The sequence below is a fragment of the Impatiens glandulifera genome, chromosome 2 (genome assembly GCF_907164915.1).
Source record: "Impatiens glandulifera chromosome 2, dImpGla2.1, whole genome shotgun sequence".
NCBI lineage: Eukaryota > Viridiplantae > Streptophyta > Magnoliopsida > Ericales > Balsaminaceae > Impatiens > Impatiens glandulifera.
Window position 1 is genome coordinate 38,629,808 of NC_061863.1, and position 23,924 is coordinate 38,653,731.

The following is a 23,924-nucleotide window of genomic DNA, read 5'->3' on the forward strand; positions in this document are numbered from 1 at the left end:
GTCCATCAAGATGGAGATAAATCAATAAAGATGTAAAGAGTTGTTTTTTTAACATCTTTGTAATAATTATTAATTCATGCATGTCTTATAGATTAGAAGAAATTAATTCTTTTGGCTCCGAGAATTTATATATGGGAAAATTCCATAACCAAGCCGTGTTGTAACCCAAAAAACTCTTTTCCTAGAAAATCTGGAGGTTATAAATATCAATCTCGATTTGAGTGACAGTAATCTTTGAATAAAATATTATTTAAAATATTTTACGAAAATATCCTTACCTTTTAAAATTAATTATAAAAAATTAATTTTGAGTTCAAATTTCAAATAATCTTGTGGATTTGAAAGAATCAAATTAAAATTTTATTTTTTAAATTTTGTATTTAAATTAATTTAAAAGATTATTTATTTGAAATAGAGTCATCAATTGATATTTAGTTTAAAATTAATAAAAAGATATACGTTTACAAACGTATTTTTAACCAGAATTTTGTTTGGTTCGTAGTTTGGTGATACTCGGGAAAGGGCTTTTACGCTTTATCCTCCGTACCCGTTTAAAAATGGTGTCTACTTTAAAAAAATTTGGCTCTTGAAAATTGGTTGTATGATGTTTTATTTTAACCAGTTATTCTTTTGGTACTAGTCATGCATAGATTTTCATGTATTTAAAATTGTAACGACAATATTTAAATGCTAGTACCTATTGATGATGACTACAGAGGAATGTACCAGAAGAACATCAGATTTTAAAGATATTAGGGTTTAAACATAAATCCCAAACGAGCCCTTATCAAAATATTTTTTATGATAATATTCTAAAAATATTTTGAAATGATTTTCCATTTTTTTGGGATTTTTAGAAAAAGGTTTAGAATCCCAAAATTACAAAAATAATTTTGGAAATTTTAAAAATGCAACTAAAAAGACTATAGTACTAGTGTTTTCGGTCTTTGGTGCAATTTTTTCGGTCAGGATTAAAACCATCAGTTCTTGCTTAGGATTCTTAGCAGAAAGTAAAGAACTTAGAGAGTTTTATGGATGTTCAGAAATAACACTCCTACGTCACCCCTTCTTCCACAACGGGAAGGATATCCACTAAATACTTTGAATCGAATACATCCCACTAAGCTAGCTAACTCTCTGTTGAACAGAATAACCTCTGTTCAACATACAAAGTTCTCACAGCTAAATAGTAATTGAATTTCTCTCTTAATCTTGAAGGATGTAAGAAGTCAGTAAGAGAAAGAGTAAGATTGTGAATCAGGTAACCGAGAGATTCGGTCGTTGTCCTTGAGCATCTATTTGTAGTAGAAGGACACCAACGGTCGAATATTCTTTGTGGACACTTTGCATGTGTCCGTTGGAAAGTCGCCCATTGTACTAGAGTACAACAGACTCTGAGCAATTGGATTGTGGCCGTATCGAACTGGTAGTGTGCCGAATATCCTCTGATATTGTTTTGTACTGTACAGGCAGTTGGAAGGATATTTGCGTACGTGGCATTCGTTCATTTCATATAATTAGTTGACTTGTTAGACTGCACAAAAGTGAGTGGAGGAAGAGTAGCAGACAGCTAGTTGGTCGTGGTTAGACGTATACTTTCTTCAGACAACTACTAAAGCAAGGCATTAGACGTTCTCCTTTAGAATTCGTCTAAAGGAGTTAGACGTCCTCGTCTAACTACGCATCCCATTAGGCCTCGTCTAAAGGAGTTAGACTACCTCGTCAAACTACGCTTTCCTTTAGACCTCGTCTAAAGGAGTTAGACGACCTCATCTAACTATGCATCCCTTTAGACCTCGTTTAAAAGATTTAGACGACCTCGTCTAACTACGCATCTCTTTAGACCTCGTCTAAAGGAGTTAGACTACCTCGTCTAACTATGTTTCCCTTTAGACAATATCTAAAGGAAGTAGTCTACTTCGTCTAACTACGTTTCCCTTTAGACAGCGTCTAAAGAAGTTACACTACCTCGTCTAACTACGTTTCCCTTTAGACCTTGTCTAACTACGTTTCCTTTAGACAGCGTCTAAAGAAGTTAGACTACCTCGTCTAACTATGTCTCCCTTTAGACCGCATCTAAAGGAGTTAGACTACCTCGTTTAACTACGTTTCCCTTTAGACATCGTCTAAAGGAGTTAGACTACCTCGTCTAACTATGTTTCCCTTTAGACTTTGTCTAAAGGTGTTAGACTACCTCGTCTAACTACGTTTCCCTTTAGACGAGGTCTAAGGGAGTTACACTATCTTGTCTAATTACGTTTCCTTTTAAACCTCGTCTAAAGGAGTTAGACTACCTCGTCTAACTACGTAAGACGTCTAAGATAGCCTACTTTAGAACATGTCTAAAGCAACATAGTCTTATATATGAACCTCCATAAAACAAATAGAAAACTTAGCTTTATTCTACTTAAACATCATCAAAATCATGTTGTTAAGATAATGTTCCAGATCATAGATTTTGTTTATTTATGTTTCAAGTTAATTATTTCTCACTTAATTAACTCTTTTCTTTACTTTGTATTTAATTTTTTCGAACAATTTCCCCTTTTTGATGATGTTAAAAATATGCAATCCTTTATCAAGCAAAATAACCCCCATCAAATAAGATTAAAATCAAAGTAATTCACCATAGTTTTCAAACATAGTTTTAAAGTACCATACAAAGAAAAATACAAGGAGAAACATTTAGTGTCCTTCCTTTTTTACTCTTGGATCTGCGCCACTTTGAGGAATTAATTCTCCAGTTAAGGTGTTATGGAATCGAGTGATCACTTGACCTCCACTGCCACCTTCTCTATTACCTCTACGACCTTGGCCTCTTCTTTCTGGTGCACAACTTCCTCCACCTCCTTCTGCAGTTTTTTATTTGGATTTTGATCTAGTTCTTCGAGCAGAAGTTAACCCCCCTTCTTTTTCTTCCTTCTCTCTTTTTAACATTATCAGGGTTGGTAGCAAAAATATCTCTTTTTTTCTCAGCAACAGCTTCAGTTTCTTCATCAGCTTGAAATTTCCTTGCAATGGTTATCAGTCTGCTCTAATCGCTCAGCCTCTACTATATTTAACGCGTTAGACATCTCCATTACTTGGGATTGGATATGTTCATTCATGGACCTTGTCTCTTGGTGAAGTTCTAGGTTAAAATTCTTAACTTTAGCATGATGATATGACTAACGTTGAAAGAAGTTCTTTTCCAGCTTCTTGTACTGAGTATGAAGGATGTTGACTTCGTATGTATTTCACTTCAAGATTTTCTCAGTTTCCTTTTGGGTGGCAAGAATGGAAGAGACGTCTTCTTTATTTGATGCAGACCCCTTCTCAAGATATTCCAATCTGGACGACATGTCCATTATGTTCTGCTGTATAGAACTCAGCGCATCCATAATTACATTACAAAAGTTTGCTACTCTAGGAGAGGCTTCATCGGAGGAACGAGCAACAGAAGATACAACTTGAGAGCATGTTGGAACAGTGCGAATAGGGTTTACATGCACGTTCACTTGTAAGGAGTTCTTTGGTTCTTTGTCTTTAAGAGGGGAAAAGGGAGCTTTTGAAACATCTCTAAAATTTTCTTTTTCATTAAGGATCTCGGCACATACCTGATTAATATGTTCTGAAATATCTTCAGAGTGAAGAGGTAGATTATCAACGTTCTTAACGATGTGTGCAACTATCTTGATAGGTGAAGATGGATGAGAAGATGTAAAGGGTTGAGGATTTTCTTCCAATGGAATTTCTTCAGAGGATGAGGACTCATCATTTTCAGACTATTCCCCCTCAGCAGAGGGAGTCTTCTCTAGATCTACTTGCTTCAAGGGTTCCTCCTCAGCCTGTGAGACTGGTGTTTGTTCAGCTATCTTTGGTGATTCCCCCTCAATCAATGGTAATTTTCTGCTTCAGACGAAGGAGGATCCACTTCAGATGTCTCCTTTTAAGGAATGAGCGTTTGTTCAGCTTTAGAGGCAACTACCTCCTCTTCTATGTTGATTTCATGTTGAACCACAACAGGGGTCTATTAAACATCATGTTGGGCCATTAAGCGCTTTTCTTCAAAGGATAAGTCGGAAAGCTTAATGTGATAGGAAGAAGCCTGGTCTTCATCTTCAGAAATGATTTGTTCATCTTAAATGATTCGCATGGGTTCGACTTGAAGAGAAGACATGTTATCAGAGTTGTTGACCTCTACGCCTACTTTAAAGATACTCGACCGAGATGACTCGGTGCAATGGACATATCGGATGACTGTGGAACAATAGTCATTCATTAGTAGGTTCAGTCGTTTCAATGCATTTTGTTCTAAAAGAGCCTCCCTGTCAAGCAGATTGAAATTTGCCTTTCTCGCCTCAAGTAGGGAATAGAGAGCGCGACCCATAACATTTGCCACAACGAGATCCTTTTTTTTAGTGCTTCATGGACCTCGGTTGTTTTTTCCCATTTAAGGACCCTCTTCTCCATCTTTACTAACTTTTTCCATTCCTTTTCGATTTCGCCGTCTGAGATGATTTTATCGAATTGGGAGATTAACATGTGCTTCATCCAGGTATCGAAGATTTCGATCTTCTCATCAGCTTTCAATTGAACCTATTCCATGACGAGATTGAAGATAAGGATGGCCTCCGAAACCTTTTCTGGAATCTCTTCAGCAACACCTTTTCCTTTTCCAAGAACTTCGACTGGTTTGGGAGTAGGCACTAGTTCTCTGATAGTGATGTTAGGAGCTCCCCTAACCGCTCTTAAAATTTCATAAGAAGACAGAGCCTTCTGAAATGCCCCATCTAGAAGCTTAGTCACAATTCCCGTTGCCTTCTTAAAGGGTGGTTCTTCAAAGGTTTCAACAATAAGCGTCTCAACATTCGACTGAATGGGAGCTTGTTCGGAAGATACAACAGCAGCAAGCATGATAGCATTTTCCTACTCTGTTTTAGCAATCATATTGACATTACCAGTAGTGTCAGCAGCTACTGATTTGTCAGAGAAGGCAGGCGATATATCCTTGTTAATACATTCAATATTTTGACCAACTGACTCAACAGTTGGTCTTTCAGCTTGTTCCATCACAGAAACATCAATATTTGGCACTACGGTCGGAGAAGTGGAGGAGGTTACCTTAGACTTTTTGGAGACCTTAGACGCCTTTGTCTGATCAGCAGTTGGAGCAGACGACTTAGACCACTTCTTTATCGTGTTGGCTAAAGGTGAAGGCGAAAAAGACGAAATATGGATGGAGGAGAGGGGAGGATTTTATTGTCTTGACCTCTCAGTAATGTAGTCAACTGCTCCAGAATCCCTCCTCGGTGTTCTCTTCTAGATATTAGAGCTACAAGCAGACTCCATGACAGAGGATCTGGCTCTTTTAGCGCCCGTCGAGCGGTTGGAGATTGTTTGATGCTTGGACTGAGTGATTGATTGATCACTCGTATGTTGGCTAGAGGATCCACTTTTCATCTCCTTGGAGAGTTTCATCCTTACTAAGGTGCCTTTCATAGAGATATTAGTGAATATACGGTAGGGGTAAACAGTCTCACCCCCACCTAAGGGAATGCCCAGATGCTCCATGAACCTGTTGAGTTGGACTGAAAAGTCCGCACTCTACTTGTTCCTTGAATAAACCAACTGGCAGAGATTTAGGAACAAGGTAGACGCCCAGTTAATCTCCATACCTTTGGAGATGGTTGTAATGTAGTCAAATATGTCTTGGGTATACAGGTCAAACGAACATGCCCTACAGTTACGACCCTAACTAGATGACCTCGGTCTTGGCTTGATTGTGGATGGCCAGGACCGAGAGGTGCCTAAAAATAGTCGCGGGTGTGTGGCATGGCACCGGAGATGAGAAGGGCTAAGTAACTAAAGCTTATGTTCTGGCACAAGTATGAAGTGTTAGGACCGAGAAGAAGTGTGCCGAGGTGGAGTCGTGTGTGTGCGACTTAGGCATAAGGATTTATCTGAGCTGTCTTGGCTTGATGGTGGATGGCGAGGACCGAGAGGTGCCGAGAAGAGTGTCGTGGGCGTGCGGGCATTGGCACCGAATGCGAAGAGCTAAGTAATCAAAGTTTATGTCGGGGCCGGAGTGTGGAATATCAGGACTGAGAGAAGGATGTTAGCATGCGTTTGTCGTGGCATAAGTGTGGAGTTCCAGGATAAAGAGAAGTGTGCTGAAGAGGTGTCGTGTGCGTGCGACAAAGGCACAAGGTGTTAGCAAGTGTTGATCGTGGCCTGATTGCAGAAGGCTAAGACCGAGTGAATGCCTAGGAGGAGTCGTGTGTGTGCAACGTGGGCAGAAGGATGACAATGTCTAGCGCATTGTGAGAATGCGTGCATGGGATGCGGAAAAGACAGAGCCGGCTGGTGACGGTTAGAAGAGGACCGGAGGCGACCAGATTGGGGTCCTGGAAATGTCAGCATGATGGGTCGAGGACTCGGAAATATCGGCATGATGGGTCGAGTGGGGGAAAAAGTCAGCAACAGTTGGGCTCGGTGGAGAACGTTGGCATAGTGAACGGTTACGACCCACTACAGTCAGTTAGGACCCATGTCCAACAGCAGGTGCGCAGCTAGGACCGATGGGAAACGTGGGGCTGTAGTAGTAGACGGTTGAGACCCACGACTGGCAGTTGAGACTCACGTTCAGTAGCAACCTCCCACCATTTAGACCCACGATCAGCACCAACTTCCCGGCAAATTGACCCCCACACCCTAGAACGGTTATTTTCCTAGGCAGATTGTTATTCTTTAGGGCTATAAATATCTCTTGAGCTGCACAAGACAAATTGTTGGATTTTGGATAGAAAAATATCCCCCACAAGTGAGAATCATTTTGTGTGCAGCCTTGAGTCTTTATAGCCTCTTTGTAACCGTTATTTGTGAGTGAATATAATTATAGAGTTGGGCATTACCCGTAATCATTGTGTGTGTTTCTCTTTGTTGTGTGTTTGATTGATTATTGTGGGACTTTTCTGTTTATTGAGTTAGTCGTTTATTTATGTGCGAGAAGTAAACCTCGGATTGTTTTGGGGCACAAAACAAGCCGCACAAGGGCGAAAAATTAAGTCAAAATTTCGTTGCATTATTGCCTCGTGATAAGTGGTATCAGAGCCCAACTAATGGATATTTTATCAAAGATGGCCGAAAATAAATCAACTAGAAGTCGAGTTCTTGAGATAGAACCAAGGGTGCGACACCTTGAGGACTTGGTTGATTCCACAACCTCCGGTGGAGAAGATTCTTTATCCGTTCTTGAGACAGACTTCCCAAATTTAGATTGGTTGTCCAGGCAGGATAACACTAATGAAGTTTCGGATTCTGTTGGAAGGAAGGTGTTTCTATGCGAGGAAGACCTTGAGTTTAAACGGGAACAACTTGATAGGGAGGTCAAGTTTTCGAAGAATGGTGCTACATCGAGATTGGAAACAGTAGCATGTTCTTCAACATGGTTTAAGGTGCGTGAACCAACATTCTTTGGCAGTGTGAGGAGATGCAAAGAAATAGAGAAATTTCTGTAGGATCCTAGAGTATATTACACAACAACAAAGATCCCTATAGAGGAGCGGGGACATATAATCAGCATGTGCCATATGAGTGATGCAGGCCTCTTTTGGAGGGCTTGATTATTCAAAGATTCTTGTTCGAATCATGAGAAGATGGGCTTGCGGGAAGTCATCTTAGGAATTCTGAAGCGGGGATATGTGTGGTCCCAACATAAAGGCCAATAGAAGGCCTTGAGTTCCAAAGTTGCGCCAAGTAAAGGCGGGGTGATTGCTAACTTCGATGTGGGATGTAGGCCGGGGCAAATCAAGTGTGTTGTTGTCCCCCCTAGATGATGGTGATATCATCCTAGGAAATGAGTTTTTGGTCCAAGCAAAGGTGGAGGTGAAGCCTTATTTGGGAGAGCTACTAATTGGAGAGTCGAGTTCTGCCTCCTTTGTGGCAGGAACTTGCGATTCTCCAAGGAAAAGAAGGTCGGGACGTCTCATGGACATTCAGCCAGTTGAAAGCCGAATGTTGGAGGAAGAGGCGGATGCGTCGGCTTTGTTGGAGATTCTAGTCAGTGAGGGCCAAGCGTCGGCCTGTGTTAAGGTCCCGATGCTTATGAAGTCCAAACTTTTGAAGGGTGTTTGAAAGGTAACCAAGGAGGACTTCACACATCAGCTTTGTACGAGGCAGATGATAACTTGTCTAGTGTGTTATCTAGACAAGGCCGAGAAAAAGGTGTGGGTGTTACTACTGGGGATTCTTGGGAGACTGTGGCCACGGTTTTCAGGGAACTTTTTTCTTGGATTCCCAAATGAGGGCGGGAAGATCTCTATCCCGGGTGTGGATAGATTATTCAATTATATGGTCTTATGTGCATGGCTGAAGGGATGTTCGGCCGAGAAGACTATTGAAGGGTGTTTCAAATACTTGAGTGAGACGAAATTCCCAAATGCGAGTGGGAAGACTTCTATCCAAGGAGAGGATAGATTTGACATGTACCCAATCTTGATGTGGATGCTGAAGGTGAGTTTGGCTAGGAAGATCGATGAAGTTTTTTTCAAGTACTTGGGCGAGGTGGGCTTGGTGCAGCCCACAACGAGGACGTTGTGTTCCTCTATTGGGGGTGGTATGTTACGACCCTAACTAGCTGGCATTGGTCTTGGCTTGATTATGGATGGCCAGGACCAAGAGGTACCTAAAAACAATCACGGATGTGCGGCATGGCACCGGAGATGAGAAGGGTTAAGTAACTAACGCTTATGTTCTGGCACAAGTGTGAAGTGCTAAGACCGAAAAGAAGTGTGTCGAGGTGGAGTCGTGTGTGTACGACTTAGGCGCAAGTTTTTAGCCAAGCTGTCTTGGCTTGATGGTGGATGGCCAGGACTGAGAGGTGCCGAGAAGAGTGTTGTGGGCGTGCGGCATTGGCACTGGATGCAAAGTGTTATGTAATCAAAGTTTTTGTCGGGGCTGGAGTGTGGAATATCAAGACCGAGAGAAGGATGTTAGCATGCGTTTTTCGTGGCATGAGTGTGGAGTGTTAAGACTGAGAGAAGTGTGCTGAAGAGGTGTTGTGTACGTGCAAAAAAAGGCACAGGGTGTTAGCAAGTGTTGGTCGTAGCCTGATTGCAGAAGGATAGGACCGAGTGAATGCCTAGGAGGAGTTGTGTGCGTGCGACGTGGGAGGAAGGATGACAATGTCTAGCGCATTATGAGAATGCGTGCATGGGATGCGGAAAAGACGGAGCCAACTAGTGACGGTTAGAAGAGGACTAGAGGCGACCAGATTGGGGTCCCGGAAATGTCGGCATGATGGGTCGAGGACCCGAAAATATTGGCATGATGGGTCGAGTGGGGGAAAAAGTCAGCAGCAGTTGGGCTCGGTGGAGAACGTGGGCATAGTGGACGGTTACGACCCACTACAGTCAGTTACGACCCATGTCCAGCAGCAGGTGCGCAGCTAGGACCGATAGGAAACGTGGGGCTATAGTAGTGGATGGTTGAGACCCACGACTGGCAGTTGAGACCCACATTCAGCAACAACCGCCCACCAGTTAGACTCACGATCAGCACCAACTGCCCGGCAGATTGACCCCCACACCATAGAATGGTTATTTTCCAAGGCAGATTGTTATTCTTTAGAGCTATAAATATCTCTTGAGCTGCACAAGACAAATTGTTGGATTTTGGATAGAAAAATATCCCCCACAAGTAAGAGTCATTTTGTGTGCAGCCTTGAGTCTTTATAGTCTCTTTGTAATCGTTATTTGTGAGTGAATATAATTATAAAGTTGGGCGTTGCCCATAATCGCTGTGTGTGTTTCTCTTTTATGTATGTTTGATTGATTATTGTGGGACTTGGTTGTTTGTCGAGTTAGTTGTTTATTTATGTGCGAGAAGTAAACCTCGGAGTTAGCTGATTGTTTTGTTGCGCAAATCAAGCCGCATAAGGGCGAAAAATTAAGTCAAAATTCCGCTGCGTTGTTGCCCTCGGGACACCTACCCTGAAGTGCCTTCGCAATAATGTCATTTAGAAGACAAAAATGGGGTTTCAAGAGCTTCTTCTTCCCGTTTATTCTGATCGGACTACCAGAGTTTGAAAAGACGATATGCATCTCTTAAATAATCTAGGCCGGAATCGCAACGTCAAAGGTGTGACCCTCAGACAATAATTCAAAGAACTTAGCGAACATCGAAGGATGTACGAAGTAAGTAACAGAAAGAGTAAGATTGTGAATCAGGTAACCGAGAGATTCGTTCGTTGTCCTTGAGCATCTATTTGTAGTAGAAGGACAACAACGGACAAGTGGCATGTGTCCGTTGGAAGGCCGCTCGTAGTACCAGAGTACAGCAGACTCTAAGCAATTGGATCATGGCCGTAGCGAAATGGTAGCACGCCGAATATCCTTTGATATTTTCTTGTACTTGACAGGCGGTTGGAAGGATATTTGCGTACGTAGCGTTCGTTCATTTGATTTAATTAGTTGGCTTGTCATACTACAAAGAAGTGAGTGGAGTAGGAGTAATAGACAGCTAGATAATCGTGTTTAGACGTATGCTTTCTTCATACGGCTTCTAAAGTAAGTCATTAGACGTGCTCCTTTAGACCTCGTCTAACTACGCATCCCTTTAGACCTTGTCTAAAGGAGTTAGACGACCTCATCTAACTACGTTTCCCTTTAGACCTCGTCTAAGGGAGTTAGACGACCTCGTCGAACTACGCATCTCTTTAGACCTCATCTAAAGGAGTTAGACGACCTCGTCTAACTACGCATCCCTTTAGACCTCGTCTAAGAAATACTACTATGTTTGAAATGGGATCAAGAAATCCATTGAACTTGTATTCCCAATTCATATCAATCATTCAACCTTAAAAAGTAATAATGTTTAAAATTGTATCAATTATAAATTTTAACATTTTTTGTCGAAAATTTAAAACAAATTTTACTATAAACTAGGTTGAATCTCCCTATGTAAAGTTTTGCAGTCAAATTTGTATTAAGCCAAACAAGATAGTCTTGAAACAACTTCTCATAGACACTAATGATAGTTCACAACATAGATTTATTGAGAAAGATGAACTCGCCTCGACTTGAGAAAAGCTTCTAGGAAGTGTTGTTTTCTTTAATAAAAGGTTCATCCTATTAATCTTGAAAAAAAAACATTATGGAGGTCATGTAGTGCCTCAAAGATTGACCAAATTATAATTTAAAAAATTAAATCCAAATGATACTAAAGTAATATATGTGTGTGTGTGCACACCTTCCTGAATTGTAGCAAATTCAGTTACAAAAGATAAACATTGAATTAGACCTAATTCATTTAATGAGAAAATTATATTGTCACACTTGTTTGTTTTATATATACATGTGAAACCAAACTAACCTTCCCAAATTGTAGCAAATTCAGTTAGAGAAGATACATATTGAAGACCTAATTAACTTAAAGAAAGAAAAAATCACATTGTCACATTTGTTTGTTCAAAATCTCAAATCTTGATATTTTATCTTATTTAAGTATGTAGCCCATACAAATGTAAAATGAAGAAGTATACATTAAAATGTTAAAAAAATACTCATGATAGATTGACGTCTAAGAATAAAGTTTGACAAATTTTGAATATGTGCTATTTATATAGGAACAAATAAGATAATAGCTAGTGACCCTGCTCATATTTTGTTTATTATAATTTTTTCAAACTATTAGTCATATAAAACTATTTTAAATTGTTATGTCAGTTATATCAACATGTATTCAACTTTATAACAAAATCACAACAAAATCAGTCAAAATATCATTTAAAACATATGCATTGCAAAAAGGGGAGTCAACAAAACTGGTCAATGATATGTTGGCCCAATTTGAAAACTTACACATTTGGAGTTGGATTTGGGTTTGGGAAAAAATTATTTTTAATTTGTTTTTGAATAAAATTTATCCGTTAAAACTCAGATCCTCCAGTTTCAAGTGTTTTCAAACATATTTTCAAATCGTTATATGGCTAATAATTTGAACGAAGAAGTTATTAAAAACATCATTTAAATATGCTTTATATCAACAAATCCCATAATTGAATAACTACTATTAATTTGGAAAAAAAAATAATTAAAGGATAATTTCAAAATGGGTGAATATTTTGTATAAGTCTTAGGGTTTATTCATAGATTATTCTATTGGCTCAGCAAAAAAATGTTCCCATTGATTTCATTTATGAAAGGCGGTGACCTTAATTTATTAACAAAGGACTTTATTGAAAAACATGGGCCTTTAATTTCTAGGGCCCAAAAGACGACATGTATCATAATAAAACCGTTTTCAATTTTAATTAAGAATATGTAATTCAACAAGCATCATATATTTATATAGTAACAAACATTTTGACCAAACAAATATTAAACATTTTAAAATCGATATTCTCTATTCAAAACAAGATTAGATCCATAAGTGTCATATTGTTTATATGATTTAAATAATAATCCGGTATTTCTATAGTAGAAACATATAAAAAAAAAATTAAAATTAAAAAAAAAATAGCATGACATCCCATAGTCATAGTCCCCCTCTTAAGTCAACTTTTACCACTAGGCTACCTTGGTGGGAATGGTAGAAATATTAAAGAAAGAAATTATATAATTAGTTATTATTTAATTTATATTTTTTTTTTGAATTAAGGAGTACTAGTATGACACCCTACCGTCATGACTCCCGTTTCAACTCAATGCGCTTTTAGATGAAATTGAACCCGTTATATTTTGGTCTTCTAAACTGACTCTTACACCTGCATTATTTAGGTGGGAGTTATTATTTGATTCTAAATTGAAAATACTATTAATTACTGGATTCAATTTCAGGGTTTGTTTCATAGTCTGTTATATAGAATTTTTATTGATTTTTTTGGAAAAAATCTTGAAAAAATAAATTATTTGGGTTTTTTATTTTTTTTTAAATATTATAACTAATTGACAAAAATAAGGTATGATGATAATGAGTTTTTGTTAATAGAATTTAGAAACCCAAAAATTAAATGAACTCTTAGTTAACATAAGCCCATTTAAAAACATTTAAAAATAAAAATTCTGTAACTAAATCAAGATTTTATATGTATCGATCTCTAACTAAATATAATTTCCATACATTTTCTGTATTAATTTAAATATCTGATCCATTATAGGTACTCTAGCTAGGTTAAATCGATAATTTATATATAAATACGTATTGCCTGCGTCATTCATTCACAATTGATTAGTTTGATTATATCATAGGATGCCATTTTAGGATTTCACGAGGCAGTTTTGACAAAAGTGTTCAATGCATGCGTGTGCATTTGACTTGAAAATTAAACAGACAACCACAAAAGTAACGTCTCTTTCAATGCACATACTTTTCTGTTCCCATTTCTCATGCATGCAAACAAACAAGCCTTAGGGTTTGGTCATTAGGTATGGGTAAATGGTAGGAATAAGAGCTTGTTTGATGATATTGTTTGAGGATCTTTTGGGATTTAGTCAAAGAAAAAACTTACAAGATTATTTTATTGATTTTTAATTGGTTAAATTTATTATAATGTTTTTTTTATTTAAAATTTAAATATTATAAAAACAAATTAAATTTTTTTTAGTATTTTAAATAACTAAATGATTTGATTGTTAGAATAATAATGACATAAAAAATATTTAAAAATTAGATAAAATAAAAATAAAAAACAATATAGGACCTCTAAGAGCTTGATTGATATTGTTTTTTTTTTTTATATTTACCTAAAACACAATATTTTCCCTCTTTTCATTTTATCTATCCTATTATTTCTTTTATCCACTAAAATACCAAAATACTCTAATCCCATTATTTAATATCTTCTCTCTCATCTTTCAATAATCTCATGAATAATTTATTCATATAATAAATGATCATTAAATTTTAAAAATTTAAATTAAGTCAAACCAAAATTTTATAAGAAAAAACATCAAATAAAATAAAAAGCAATCAAACAAGGAAGACTTGTCACATGTAATTAAGTCTTGTTTGGAATACACTTCATGAAATCTGTATTTTTTTTTAAAAATTTGTTCAAGTGTAAAAACTCAACAATAATCTTTAAGTTATAACTCACCATTACCCACTTCATAAAATTTTCTGTCATTTTAACATTTCACATAATATTAATCTATGCTTCTTCATTTTAAAAAATTGAAAAAAAAAGAGCAATGAAATTGGTTTAATCTATATATTTAGGCTTGTTCGTTATGGGTTATTAAAAAAAACAATTCAAAATCAATTTTTTTTTTTTTTAAAACAGTTTAGTGTCATTTCATTAAAAAAAACTCAAAAGAGAGAAAAAATACAAAAGTTTAAGATCATATCTAGACAATTTCTAGATTTGACAATGAAACAATAATTGAATTACAGACAATAACAATAATCAAATATTATTTCATTCCCATTTTATCCATCACATCACTCAAATCATTAACCAAAATACTAAAATACCCTTTATTTTAAATTATTATTTTATATTTTATTTATATATAAATATCTTTTAAATTTTTTTACCAAAAATAATTATTATCTCCTCAAAATCATGACCCATCATTTTATTTTTCTCTTTTCATTTTTTTAAAAACTCACAACCAAAAAACCTCTTAGAAAGTGATAGTAAAAAGCAAACAAGGTGGTATATATAAGTATGGAAAGTAGAGCAGACTTTTAGGGTTGAGATGTTTGGAAGCCTTGGATCTTGAGCTTTCTGACCTATGGAGTCTGTCATTGCTTAATTTTTGTAAATATATTATAAAATATATATATATTATTAATATTAGGTTTGAGAGAGAAGGGCACCACCGTCAAAACGGCGCAACCACCGGTCCAGGCGTTGACCATCAAGACTCCCGCCCCTCACGTGCATTTCCCCCTTCCATCTGGCCCGAGACTTGAGTACTTCAAATGCGAAGAAGAAGGAACCCCCCATTAATTATGATATTTTAAATATTATTATTATTAATGTATTGCAGCTGGCAAAGCTAAATATTAAGTCCCCGATGTATAAATTATTAATTATAAAAATATCTATCGATCGAGTAGCTTAGTAGTGAGCGACAAACTCTTAAATTCCTTCATTTCAGGCTTTGTTTCAGAGATTAATTATTGGAATCCCAATGTTATTACATTAATATATAATTGACCCTAATTAAGGGAGACAAATGATACAAGAAGAAAGATATGCATGCTCTTATTTTTAGTGTTGTGTCCCCAAAGCTTCTTCTTGCCCTAATTTCTTTCATCTTCAAAACTGTCTTATAAAATGTTTAAATTAAAATAATGCAATATGGAAGATAATATATATGTCAATTTAATCCTCTACCAATTGATGCCAACCAATATCAATGGTTAGATATCGATAAGAAAATGAGGTAGATCAATGTTTACGGTGACTGACGTATCTAGAAAATAGAGTTAGGGTACTTGAGGCTTAAAAAGTTAAAGAAAAAATCATGTATAAAAACGAATTGATGAATATTAATTTTGCCATTATTTTATAATTAGAGAAAAATATAATGAATTAAATTTTAAAAAAAAATATAGGGTCATATATAACATTATTAAGTTCACTTGAGCGTAACATAAATTTGTCTCTAAATGTTGACATTCATATACTTTTTTTTTTCGATTTATGAATGTCAAAATTATCGGATTTAATTATGAACTAGCCTATAAAAATAATATTTGAGTTTAGACTTAGACACAACTTCTAAGCAAAATTATTTATAATATAAAGTGTAAAAATTAAATATTCACATTATAATTAAGTTATGTGTGTATCTAAGAGGAGGTTCCATTAATTTTTTTAGTGAAAATTTATAACTCGAATGTCTTGAAAGAGTAATTACGTGTATGAATAAGTCAAACTGATTTGAAAAATTATTAAAAGACAGAAAAGACTTTAAAAAAATCACGAACAAAAAGAAAAAACATATAAGTTAATCTAAGAAAAAAAAGAGTAGGTAAATTGACCTATAGGGATGATTGGAGTTTATGAAATTTCAGTGGGTTAATTGAAAATTAGTTTGAATAGATTTTTTGTTTTTATTTTATTTGCCGATAACAAATGTTTTGTAATCTTTTCATTATTATTGAATTTGTAATACTATAATGGATCATAAATTTTGTTAGAAGTTTTACAAAATTATTTTTAACAAATTTCTACATTCTTTTCATGGTGTTCATGATATTCTAGATTATTTGTATAATTATTTAATTAATATTTTTTTTAAAATGCTACTTTTTATATTTCACAACCCACCAAATTAAATTACATAATAAGTTATCATAAAAGTTATTATCTTAATTGAACAAGAAGCATAAAATTAAGGTAAACATCAAAGAAAAATTTTAAACCATTTTTTTACTATGTTATGAATTCAATTAATCCACTTTAAATACTATTATATTGCTATTTTTCTCTCTTTTTATATTATATAAGGAATTACTTTATTTGAAAACATTTTTTTCCTATTAAATTTATCTATTTGAAAACTTAACTTCACATTTGGAATTCTTAATTTAGTGCATAAATACTTAAATCAATTTTCTCATTCTAATCCGGATTCAATATGCAATCTTTTTTCGAGGTTTAAGCTTTTATTTTCTTTTTCTCTGATCGATGAGTGCATTCAAAACCAATCCGTCAAAAAAAAGAGAGGGTAAATTCAAGACATTCAAACAACATCTAATAGAATCTGAATTAAACCCAGATAAATAAATACAAAATTCAAAGAAAAAAAATATATTTCTTGCATATTATTAGGGTTGGTGATCGGACATAATTGATTTGTTTGTCTTTGATTAATTGAGTGGTGGAGGTATTATGGGACTTTCCATGTGCTAATTAACTAACTAAAATGTTTCAAGCTTTTGGTCTTTGCTGTTCAAAAGAATTGTTAAAATTGCATGACATCTTTAATTACCCATGTTATCTATCTTCTGTCAAAACTCAAAACTCACTCATCTTTAATATAACCTGTCATGTGTAGTCAACTCATAACTAATATAAGCTTAAATGCAAGCCTCCTTACAAACTTGGATATATATATATATTTATATCATATATATATATATATAAGACTATACAAGTCATGAATAGATAAGAAAAAAAATTTAACTTATTGTATAATGAATTCTAAGTAATTAAATGTAGATGAGATTCTACTTTCGAGGATACATTAAAATTATTCAACCAAAAGGACATATACATTATTTTAATTTTTTTTTCTTCTTATTTTTGTATCTTCAACACATTAAGGCTTACACAATCTACACACATTAATGTAAATAATGAGTCACAAATCTTGGATTTAAAGATGCGGTTAGCGCTTTAGTGCTCCTTCTTTTAAGTATAATTATGTTCAATTTTTAATTTGTTGACGATGAAATGAAGATACGAGGATAATATTCTTTTGTTTTATGTCGAAACTTTATTGAGTTAATTAGTGGTTCAAGAAAACAAGAAAGTAATTTTAGGACTGAGTTTAAAATATCGATCCACTAGAAGTTGACTGTCAAACAACCGAATAAAATATGAGTGATATATAAATTAAATAAATAAATAGTTACATATCCATTCCACAATACGTTAAAGTGAACAAAGTTGTTCATTTTTTTTGTCAAATTGAGATCCGAAGGCATAATTAAAATGTAAATCATTTAACATTCTATAACTAATTATAGATATTCAATATAACTCAAGATAACAAAACCCTAATGTATCACATGTAATAGGGTTTAGCATTGATGACAACTCAAATTGAGTTTCATTAAATACTACAAATATTATTAATATATAAAAGTTGTGCATAATTAATCATTTTAAAGTAAATAATTAATTTTAAAGAGATCTAAAAAGTAAGAAACAAAACAAATAGATATATATGTGATATCATAATTAATATGAAGAAATAAAGAGGATTCCAATACTTGGGAGCTTGCAAAGATCATTTTCACAATTCATCTTTTAAAAAGTGAGTTCCAAAAGAAACAATATGTGTGAAGGGTCCCCTAAACGTTGATGCCTTGGAGAATTTTTGAGGTAAGGGAGCCCTCTCATAAAGTGGAATATGTGGACTTATTATATTATAAATTTGATCAAACTAACCTAATTACATTCTTATCTAAAAATTAAAATATTTAAGAATACAATATCTCAATTTCGATTTTAATTAAAAACACTCCGATTTAAATAAGGGTCACCATTCACCAAAATAAATAAAGGTAATAAAAATTAACTTCATCATTTACACTATTAACAATATGTTAAGAAGTTTGAAATAATATAGTATCATATTAAGAAACTATAAGATATTATAATTTGGGTGATAATTAAATTGTTCAAATGTATTAATATATATAATATATCTCAATTAACTTGTGGTCAAATATGTTTAATCAAATTTTATAACCTCCTCATCTTTTGAATCTTAATTAATGACCATCACTATTTTCTTATATTATATATTTATGATATATATATATATATATATATATATATATATATATATATATATATATATATAACATTATATACTTATATTAAGACATGTGACATATTTATAAATGTGATAATTTCGGTGGAAAAATCGATCTAAAAGATTAAAATCACATATTTGATTCACACCAAAAGCGGATAAACATGGTCATGTATTTTACATAACTTTATCTAATTAGTTAAAAACAAATATTTTAGACTAAATTAAGTATTAAATGAGTTGAATTAAATAATGTCACATAATTAATTAAAACACTATTATTGTTTCCGACAAATCCCAACTTGCTTAACAAGGGCATAAATGAAGGTTCTTTTTATCTTATTTAATTAATTTGGTGGTAGTGGTATTATGGGACTTGCCATGTGCCTCAAGCTTTAAATCTTTGCAGTTGGAAGAATTGCTTTGTCAGCTCTCACTAAATTACTCTTTTTTTTTTCTTTTGTTCCTTCCTACCTGGGAATACTAACAAAATCTTCAATTTATTATCATAGATTCAATTTAGAATCTTAAAACATGCAAAAATCATCCTCTAATTTAACTATAATGTCCATATTTTCGAAAAACGAATTAAGTTGTAATGTAATTGTAAAGTTGGAGTTTGAATTTGATGTTATCTAAAATTTTCAAAACTCTTAAGAGTAGTAGCAAAAGCAACTTGTGAACCTACATTCAGATAAGTTAATTAATGAGCTACCTAATAAAAACTTGCTTATTATTAGTGAAAAGTCACAATTAACCAAACAAACTTGATTCATCAAAAAAAGGACATATAACCTCAAATCTTGATAGTTGAGCAACCAATTAAACGTGGGTAATTCTTAAAAATAAACCTTACAACATTACTGTTCCATTCATAACAACAATAATAAACCTAACAAACTTCTCTACTATAGATCATCATCTCATAACTTCAATTTGTACATTTGATTTCAAACTTCGAAAACTCCCTTTCTTCTTCTCTTCCTCAATCAATTGATCAGTCATACACTTCGAAAACTTGCTGCAACCGTAACCAACAAACATTAGAATCTCTTTTTTACATAAAACACATAAAAAAAATACATTTGTTTGTTTAATTACCTGAATGGCTCGGCTCATCAGCGCCATGTTTAATTGCCCCTGTTTCGCTTAGAGCCTCGGTTCCTTCACTCTCAAACACATTGGTGAGATTTCCATAAAGCTCTCGATGATATGACCTGAAAGTGTTGGTATGAGGCTCTGATTTCGTTCTGTTCCTCTTAAACCATGGAGACCCTTCATCAGATAAGTTCTCTGTTGGGCTGTTCTGAATCACAGCAGAGTCAGAACCATCGGAAAGATTATTAGTCGGGTTCATGTCAGATGAACCTGAAGATGTCTGGAAGATCTGTTCTTTTGTGAGAATCGGCTGACCAAACAGCACAAACGTTGGTGGTGGTGTTTTTACTTTACGGTCTTCTGTTTCAGTTTTTTTCGGAGAAGGGTTAGAAAGTCCTAAAGTTAGTAAACAGGACACATTTCCATCGTCGTTTTCGGATTTGGTAACGAAGTTAAGGAAAAGCGGTTTAGAATTGGTTATAGGTTGAGGAGGAAAGATATTCTTAGATTGGGTTAATTCAATTTGAGCATGCCTGGCTCCCTGTATGCCTGCAGGAATGGTTTGGGTGGTTAAATGGACAAATGGGTTGTTGTTACCACTACCCTGGCCTATATTATTAGGGTATGATTGGAATGAAGACATAGGTAGTTGCCCGATGAACGGAAAATCGGACGGTTGTGGTATTCTTATTTTCTTTCTCGGGGGTGAAAATGGCGACAGATGAACTGCGGGCATGTTCATGTTAGAAACCAATTCAACTAACCACGGGCTTACTTTCTTCACATCTTGAAGCAAATCTGGTTCATCCCAAGCTACCTGAAATCATAAACCAATTAATAGGTAAACTAACTCTACCAAATACATTAAATTCTAGATCCATAGATTCAACTACTTGATGAAACAGATTCATGGAAGCCATAAAAGAACAAGAAAGAATTGGCCAGAATCAAACATTAATCAAATCAAAGTAAGGTAAATGTCACTTGTTGCCAAGAATCTTGCAAGATAGAATCTTAAAGATTTAGAATAACAAGTACCTGAAGAAGTCTCCATGGAGAATTAGGCCAACGGATAGGATCATCAGATAGAACAGAAGAAATGGTACCCATAAACCAGCTAATTCGAGAAGAATCTTCATTTTCAAAAGGCATCTTGAATCTCATTCCTGGACACCATTGAATCCTCATTGAAGCTCCAACAGATGAAGCCTTAACGCAGAACTCGGGAGCACTAGCCCGTGGATAATACACAACATCAAAAGGATGTCCATTAGCTGCAAGAGAAGCAGCTTCCATTACAGATTCAGCTCTCACTTTTCCACCACCCCTTCCTCCACCGCAGATTTTTCTCTGATCATCGATTCTCAGAAATGGAGAATAAGCTCCATAAGGAGAAGAAGACGAGTTCCAGCCACTATTTGCTTCTTTCTTAGCTCTTCTAACACCAACACATAAATCCCCATTATCAGCCCTCAAGAATATAATCGAATCGCCGGCGACAAGTTTCTTTTGATTCACGAAATTACTCCAACCCGTCGTTAACAAATGCCTTCTCGGCGTTCCTCTATAGATATGCCTGAATTTCCATACCTCTCCATGAACATCTCTAGCCAAGATCGTCTGAACAGGGGGCTCCGATGAATAATCAAGCCTCGGGAAAATAGTCTCCGCACAATATCTAGGAACGGAAAACCCGCCACCGTTATTCGCGTCGGATTGAGTCAATGTTTTGGCAAAAGATGGGGGTTTTTCTTGGTTATCAGTTCTGTCGGTTGTTTCATCGTACAAATCCCGATCGGAGTTGTTTCTCAGTGGAATCAATCGGATTTTGGAATAAACTTCATCTGTTTCTTTATCAGCCAAAAACTTGACTGTTTCCACTTTACAGAGAATCAATGGAGGCATTCTTACCAAATCGAGTTTCTCTTGGCAGTGTTCAGCATGACCCTGTGGGAAATAACAGACAGTTGAGTTCACCGGAGGAAGTTGAACCATGCCGCCGGCGCAAGCGTGCCATAATTGGGGATCCAAGCATTTCTCAATCTCATTCATTTTTTTTTTCTTCTCTTGATCCTGTTGTTAATCAAATTCAACACGCAAAACATAGATTTAATTACAAAAACAAAAATTACCCAATTTAAATGCAGACTCTAATTAATCAAATCAATCATCATATCTTCAAAAATATGAAAAACCCATCTGAGAAAAGAGGCTGATGATTACCTTAAAGAAGACCCAACAGAGGATTGTGGGAAAGAAAGTCGATTGAGACTAATTCACAATAGATGGTTTGAGAAGAGAGTAAATATAAGGAAAGATTAGATCTTTGGGAAGAATTTAGGCGAAAGAAAGATGGGAGTCTGGTATAGAGTTGAGGAATAGTGGTAGTGGTGGGTTTGAAGTTGAGGGTAGGGAGAGGGAGAGGGAGAGAGAGAGAGAGAGAGAGAGTGCGCGTGTGTGAGAATGAGTGAGAAAAGACAGTGGTAATTTATGTATAGAGGAGGGAGAGAGGGGGTCTGGGCTCCCCCACAAAGGAAGAGGGACCTCAAGGCATTGTTGCCGACCAGACGGTTGACAGAGAGAAAGACAGAAATTCATATAAATCTTTTTTACAATTGTTTGAGAAAAGATTAGAAGATGGTGAATTGTAGAAGGATCCAAACAGGCAGAGATCCCAACCAACGACTCGTTACTCTCTCTTTCCCTGTTGCTTCTCTTTTTAGTATCATTTTGCCTTTTCTTTTTTTAGTTCTTTCTAACCTTTATTTATTTATTTATTTACATTTTCATTCTAATTTAATTAATTAATTAATTAATACAAACCCTTATAAGACTTTTGAACTATTATTAATTTTGGATATTCATCTTAAAATTTATTATTTTACATATGGATGATCCATTAATGTTTTAAACATTTAGGGCTGTTTGTTTATTTGAATAGATCTGTTTGGTTTAAATTTTGAAAATTGTTTTTTAAATACTTAAAAAGACATTAACATAAGAAAATTAATTTTTTAATTAAAAATAAATTATATTTTAGTACTTTTTTTTTGTTGATAAATTATATTTTAATATTTTTTTTGTTGATAAATTATTTTAGTACTTAAAAAGATGAACTAAAAGATGGTGTGTTTTTTAAGAGTTGTATTTATTTATTTATGAATATCATAACAACAAGTCTTTGAATTAACCGTCTCAGTTACATCCATTAAGATTCAGATAGTGTAAAAAGGATTAATTGTGATTTTTTTTTTTGTTTTGGTTGGAGGAATAATGATTATGCGTGTCGGCTATATCCCTTCTTTTAACATAGCAATAAAAAAAAGGTGAACATCTTAGTCACCCTAAGGTTCTGGATTTGAGCATGTCATAAACAAGTTTTATTCACCTAGTTAATTTGTTTAGTGTGTTGGTGGGATATGTGCTTAACTTGCGAGGATTAAGTCACATTTTTAAGAAAAAACGGAACTCAGCGTTTTAAAAAAAAGTGTCGCCCGAAGTTTCAAATTTCTTAAGCAAAAGATTTATGTTTTTATTTTGTTGACTTACTATATGTTATGCTACAACCATAATGTTAAGTTTTTAAAACCCTGGTTGAATAACTTCTTTAAACTTTTTTTAATGGTGCCGGTAGAGAGGGGTCGCCCTAGATGGCTGCCTAACATGCCCTCACCAAGGGTCGGACCAGCATGCATATCGTTTTATTTTCACTGCCAGTTAAGCTTTGAGTGAATTGTGTTTTAAATTTTCCTAAACATTTATTCCATTGACTTTTCTTTTGGAAAATAAAAATAAAAATGGGACAATGGATACTTAACTAGAACTTGTCGTCTGATGGGTTCGAACCCAAGACCTTAGGGTGAGTATCCACCTCTTTGATCATTGATTTTGATATATAAAAAAAAGTTATTTTTCTTTGATAAATTCTTAACTACAAGACTAAACATGTCAATTTTAAAATATTATTTATAAGGTGCACATTGAGATGTTTAAACACGACGATTTAGTATCAAAATTTCAACCAATTAGGTTGATTTATCGATATAAACAACCACAAATATTGTCTTAACAAAGTTTATTCATGCACCATACAAGTTTTAGGGTGGAAACGAATTAGAGAAAATAATTATTTAATTTCATTTTTTAAACTTAAAAGGGTCTCAAACAAGCTTGGGTGAATGTTAATTTCAGGTCTATTTTCGAGTTTTTGCTAAGCTAACACTAATATTGTTTATTTTATAAAAAAAAATCGTACTTTAATTCATGTTCACAACTTATATTGTTTATTCAAATATGTAAATAGTAATTTTATGAAATAAAATAAAAATATAATATCAACCTTTA

At 34.6% G+C, this 23,924-nt stretch overlaps 1 protein-coding gene across 1 annotated transcript; it reads right to left on the minus strand.

Annotated features, from left to right (window-relative positions):
• Positions 1 to 19,273: 19,273 nt before the first annotated feature.
• On the minus strand, positions 19,274 to 22,203 carry LOC124926637 (auxin response factor 18-like). The gene is made up of 4 exons (XM_047466902.1): positions 21,804 to 22,203; positions 20,619 to 21,653; positions 19,584 to 20,397; positions 19,274 to 19,503 (listed from the first exon to the last, which is right to left on the minus strand). Exons 2-4 carry the CDS (start codon positions 21,630 to 21,632, stop codon positions 19,484 to 19,486), a joined length of 1,848 nt encoding a protein of 615 aa, XP_047322858.1. The 5' UTR covers positions 21,633 to 21,653; positions 21,804 to 22,203; the 3' UTR covers positions 19,274 to 19,483.
• Between the last annotated feature and the right edge of the window lie 1,721 nt (positions 22,204 to 23,924).

Coding starts and splice junctions, on each gene's coding strand:
- LOC124926637 (XM_047466902.1), bottom strand. CDS start 21,632: ATGAATGAGATTGAGAAATGCTTGGATCCCCAATTATGGCACGCTTGC. Junction 20,398..20,618: donor CTCCATGGAGACTTCTTCAG/GTACTTGTTATT, acceptor TTATGATTTCAG/GTAGCTTGGGATGAACCAGA. Junction 19,504..19,583: donor TGATGAGCCGAGCCATTCAG/GTAATTAAACAA, acceptor TTACGGTTGCAG/CAAGTTTTCGAAGTGTATGA.